The sequence below is a fragment of the Apium graveolens genome, chromosome 8, assembly GCF_009905375.1.
Source record: "Apium graveolens cultivar Ventura chromosome 8, ASM990537v1, whole genome shotgun sequence".
In the NCBI taxonomy this organism is placed as follows: Eukaryota; Viridiplantae; Streptophyta; class Magnoliopsida; order Apiales; family Apiaceae; genus Apium; species Apium graveolens.
Window position 1 is genome coordinate 73,552,116 of NC_133654.1, and position 5,718 is coordinate 73,557,833.

At 33.4% G+C, this 5,718-nt stretch overlaps 1 protein-coding gene across 1 annotated transcript; it reads left to right on the forward strand.

Moving 5' to 3' along the window:
- Positions 1–1,046: 1,046 nt before the first annotated feature.
- Positions 1,047–4,488, forward strand: LOC141676601 (transcription factor bHLH30-like). Its single transcript, XM_074482283.1, has 2 exons — positions 1,047–1,989; positions 3,642–4,488. Exons 1-2 carry the CDS (start codon positions 1,687–1,689, stop codon positions 4,107–4,109), a joined length of 771 nt encoding a protein of 256 aa, XP_074338384.1. The 5' UTR covers positions 1,047–1,686; the 3' UTR covers positions 4,110–4,488.
- Positions 4,489–5,718: the final 1,230 nt, after the last annotated feature.

A 5,718-nucleotide genomic window follows, 5' to 3' on the forward strand; every position in this document is an offset into this window, starting at 1 on the left:
AAGTGCATATTTAACTGTAATATCCCGTAATTTTTAGAATTAGATTAATAAAAGAATAATAGAATAAAAATGATTAAAATTAGATAAGGACTAGGATTTAAAATTGGGTTAGAATTGGGCCTAAAATTTGGATTAGATTCTAATATGGATAACTTGTAGGTTAAGATATAGGGTTTGGTATCGTTATAAATGCATCTATTCGTTTTCCTCGTTTTTATCTTAACCTACAAGTTATCCATATTAGAATCTGATCCAAATTCTAGGCCCAATTCTAACCCAATTTTAAATCCTAGTCATTATCTAATTTTAATCATTTTTATTTTATTATTCTTTTATTAATCTAATTCTAAAAATTACGGGATATTACATTAACGAATATTTTGAAAACTGTTCCACGCTTTGGCTAATTTGAACAATTAAATTTTAAAAATATGATATTTTAGTTATTATTTTTAAATTTTCTTTTTCGAAGTTGCATCTCAGGTGGAATGAGCGAGATTAAAAGTTGAAAGCAAATTTGAAGCTCGGAACAAGAGAAGGGTCACAATCTCGGTCTATAATGAATTTAAATATTCTATATTAGGATCAAAAAGTTTTTGGTATTAAGTTGAAATTCTATTGGATAAAGGATGTTGACAAATGGCAAGGGGCATCCTAAAGCCAAAGTAAATTATTATTAAATATTAACTTAAATCCCTTACAATGCATTGGTTTGTGTTAATATTAAATATTTTAAAAATTTTATTTATTGAATTATATACTAATTTTGATATATTTATATAATTATATAATAATTATAGGTTTATAATAAAATTAATAAAATAAGCCGTTGTCGTAGTTTAGTAGGATAATGAGATAATATCTTCTAATTTAACAATTTAGTAATTTATAAGTGTAAAATATTATTTATTATCATTTTTAATAACAAAATAAGAAGATAACCATTCAACCAAAATATACTTTATTTCTGTAATTTATAAATTATAAATGTCAATTGTGGGGGGCTGCATGTAGGTATTACCCATTGAAGGCATATCCAGGGTACAAATGTCTGATGAGCTCTGCAATAAGGAAATGCAAAAAACTAACACAAAAGTCTGTGACCATACTTTTTTTTTGGTCAAGCAATGTGACCATATTATAATACAGCAAGGGAGTATTTATATGTAGCACTGCACTGTGTGTGTGTCTATGTGTTATAATAGTAGTAGCTGCTTGCTAACATTGGAACTTTGCAAGCCTCTTAGCCTTTGTCACAAACCAAAACACACATTTACAATACTGGTTTCTTGGGTTCTGATCAATCTTTCTTTGTAAATTCATTGATATTCTAAACTGGGTCGCAAAGATTTAAGCCTCCGATCCACCAAAATCTCATTGAAAATGGTGCAATTCAAAACTATCAAGACCAAGATGTGGATTTTCCCTCATTAAGTTTCTTTTCAATTTTTTAACCTCCTATCTCTACAAAATGGAAGATATGAACACTAAATACATTTTCACTTGTTGTTCTTTTGGTTTCCTTGGTTGCATGCTTTCTTTTTGGTTTGCTCCAACCACTCGTCCTCCTGGTCTAGACCCTTGAATTTTACCTACAGAATTTTGTATTTGTTTTCATAAGAATCATTGTCAATTTATTGTTTTCTTGGTTATTTTGTGTGACTTTTGGTACTTTCAAGATTGGATATGACTTGGGATTCTTGCAATTTGGAGAGTTCAAACTTTTGGTTGAGTGATCTTGGATGTGTGGAGCAGTCCTGGGGGAATTTGGATTATGGGTCAATGTTAAATGGTGAGAATTTGGTGCATGCTGGAGAAAAGGAGGAGACTTTGAAGGCTGTGGAAGTTTTGGATGAGAAGAAAGATGGGGATATAGAGGTGAAATCTGTGACTGCTTTGAAAAGCCATAGTGAGGCTGAGAAGAGGAGGAGGGAGAGGATTAATGCTCATCTTGATACGCTCCGCGGACTTGTACCCTGCACCGGAAAGGTATTTTATTAAACTTGTTGAATTTGTCGCGACGATTTTGGTATATTGTTTTCATGATTAGTACAATGTTCGTAATTTACATTCAGGATTTGATGCAACTTTAGTTTACAATGTTTTTGTTTTAATGAATAGACTGATTTGCCTTTTCTAATAGAAGAATTTGGTTCAAGGACTGATGTAAAAATAGAACAATGTTCAGTACAATTTTATCACCAAGGCGTGTAGTTATCTGTTATGACCTCGAAAACATATCCTGATCTGATGCAAGAAATTATCTTATGCAAGTCAACATATTTTAGAAAATTGCTTCTACAAAAGCAATTTGAGTAATACGATTTAAAGAAATGCAGGAGGCAAGCATAAATGATAGGTAAAGGGTCAAACAGGGTAACTGAAGAGACAGAGCACCCTTTCATCAATTAGTAAAAAAAGAGCTCCCTTTCATCGAATATTGATTGCTAGGTTCTGTGAGAATATGTAATATTGATTCTAAACAAGCTTATGATTAGTCATCGCAGTTCCCCTATTAAGAATACTGAAAAAGACTTATGAAACAAAGTATCTAATGTCATTAGCTAGAGTTCAAAATTGAATACACCATTGATGTTTACCTCAGAGAGTTGTTTTTCTATTGAAGTAAAGCCAACTATTAGATTAAAGAAGTGGAATATTCCCAACATTGTCAAACGTTATTATATTCAAGGTCTGTCTGGTTGTTTGCCAACTACAAAAGTATACTATAGTTCTTTGTCAAAGATCAAATTTCGGTGGCTATACACGTATATGAGAGTGATAGATAGTGGCTTGCAGTACCAGCTGGTTGGTATGGATGCCTTGATGTGGTCTAATCTTGTTTGCTTGCTACTATTATATGGCAAATAATTGCTTAGGTTAGGTGATGAATATGAATTATGTTTAGGTATGCAAGTGAAAACAAACACTCGGTAAAAGAACTCTTCAAATATCCACGCGGTAGATTTCTTAAACAAGTTGCCTTAGTCTTCCGGTTGCGATTACTGATCAGACAACAGAAGCCATCCGAGTTATTTATTTTGCTTGAATTGAAAGTTATAATAAGACTCACAAGCACACCTACAAACTCCATATGTTATGTAATCAGCTTAATATACATGTGTTCAAATCTATAAAGTTAAAAAAAGATGTGACTCTTCAAGCTTGTGTGTTGAATGTTTCTGCATTTTAGTTTGTGGTTATAAAATATATTTGAAAGATGCAAAATTGTCTTTCCTTAGAATAAAACTCGGTTTATTTAATATTGCTTTTGACTTTATACTATTCTTATGATTCTTGTGTAGTTTATTACTTCCTGGATCACAGGTGATCGCTAAATTAAAGAATGACATTGTGATGCAAAAGTTTCAGAAAAACATTCTGCAGGAAGCGACTTTGCTGTAATGGATATCTTTCATATTATTAAATGTATGTCATGTGTGCGTATCTATCCTCTAAAGTGAGAGGGGAAAAGCAGAAATGTTAACATGAACACCTAATTTCGCATTTTTTAAAAGTTGCCATCTTCTCACCTACTTCTTGCATTTTTATTGGAAAGTACAAACTTGAGAAATATTTTACACAATTCCTTGTTGAACCCTTATTTAGCGTTTATTAATATCTGCATGTATTATGCATAGATGGACAAAGCCAGTTTACTTGCAGAAGTTATCTGCCAAGTGAAACAGTTAAAGGTATCTGCAGCTGAATCCAGCAAAGGACTCCTCATTGCAACAGATGCTGATGAAGTAATAGTTAAGCCGCTTGATGGAAGCTCTGGGTGTGGAAATTACTTTTTGGCATCTGTCTGTTGTGATTACAAACGTGAGGTGCTCTCGGATGTGAAGCAAGCTCTTGAATCCCTTCATCTAAACATTGTGAAGGCGGAGATTATAACATTTAAAAAGAGGATGAAGTATGTGTTTGTGTTCACAGTCGGCAAAGACAATGGTAGTGTCAAGGAACAACAGATTTTAATGAAATCAGTTCGTCAGGTTTTAGGTTCAATCCTGGAAAAGATTTCACTATCTACCGAGTACACTCCACGAACAGTACCTCCAAACAAAAGGCGCAAGATTTCCTTTTATGAATCTTCAACCCTATCTTAATGAGAACTGAATCCGGACTCTGTCAATATCTAATGTTGTGATTTCTGTATAGCACAACCTAGTGCACACGTATCGAAAGTGCAGATGAACACGACCATGAATATGCACATATCGAAGTTGCTGATGAACTCAACTGTGTATGCAGGGCATTAGCCACAGCAATATAGATAGCGGTTTGCTATATTACCAAGGGAATCAGTATTTCATCTTGGTTTATTTTGGTTGTGTTATAAAAAAATTCCTCAAGCTCACCTTGTCGAAGCTTTTGTTGTTTTTCTTAAGAAATAAATTGGTCCATGATGTAACATATTCAGTGAAACCATTTTAGAGTATTCTTATGTAATTTCCATAGGTCAAAAACATTTTTTTTTATGTATCAAAAGCATCATTTCTTTTGACTTAAAACTCTTGGATTACATTTTTCATAATACCACAAATTTTCAATTCTGAAAGCTGCCTCAAATTTCAGTAATGAAATGGAGAATGGAAGCACTTGCATGAGTTTGAATTCCATATTTCTGTAACGGGAACAGACTCATCTTGTTGCTTCTCTGTGCGACCTGAAGTTTGAAGTCAAATGTTCAAGTCCTTGATGATTGTGCTTGGCTGCTGACTGTAGTTAAATGTATATCAGAATTTAAATTTTCAAAATAATTAATTATAAATTTTTTATAAAGATATTCAGTATAGTATATCTATTTTTACGACTAAAGAGTAATTCGACAACAACGGGCACTAAAGAGGTAATCCGATTATTTAGACATGATATATGCAGACATGCACTATATATCAACTTAAAAGCTCAAATATTTCATTCAAGTTAAAAAGATAGATGACCTTATTGAAAGTGCTTTTCAGCAAAAGAAGAACAAGTGCACGAGTTGGGATCACAAATCACATTGACGCATCAAGCATGTGAAATGCAGAACGGATTGCCATAATGTCTTAGTTGATCCAAATTTTATTATTAGTACTTGATAACCAAATTGAAAGGCATTGCTGATAAACTATTGACTCCAATGGTGGTCAATGAAAACCAATGGTAGCTCATTGGCATCTAGATTCGTATCAATGATTTAGATATATTCCAAACTAGTGGACAGCCAACAATTAATCCTCCAGCATTATTACTATTTTTTCTTGAAAATGCTTAGAGGAGACCATCTCCAATGTAGCAAGCAGTAGCAGCAAGACTGGTACTTGTAGTCTGAAAGCTTTCTGGATCTGTCATCATCTCAGCATGAAGAGTCTGCAGATCTTTTAACTTACTTTCCGTATTATCATTGCCAGAGTCAATTGCTTGAAGTTCAGATAGTAAAGGATTTGAAAGGTGCAGGTGCCCAGTATAGTTTAGACGGCTCATTAACCAATTTATATTGTATCCCCATCTCTGCAAGTCAGTAAAAAGAGCCCTGTACTCAGCGAGCAGCTTAGTGTCGATCTCAGTCATGCAGGTTTTCATAAAGGCATTCACTGAGGAGCAGCACAAATTTAGCTTCACTGTCAAGATTTTCTTGTTTTCTATAGGTACCTGCTCAAAGGTTTCAGGATACCTTTTCTTAACGAGATCAAGCATGCCTACAAATTCAGAGTTAACCTCGTGGTCTAG

What these genes read in the sequence shown, in the direction of transcription:
- LOC141676601 (XM_074482283.1), top strand. Translation starts at nt 1,687, where the DNA reads ATGACTTGGGATTCTTGCAATTTGGAGAGTTCAAACTTTTGGTTGAGT. An exon ending in TTGTACCCTGCACCGGAAAG is followed by an intron (nt 1,990 to 3,641) that starts GTATTTTATTAA and finishes TATTATGCATAG; the next exon opens with ATGGACAAAGCCAGTTTACT.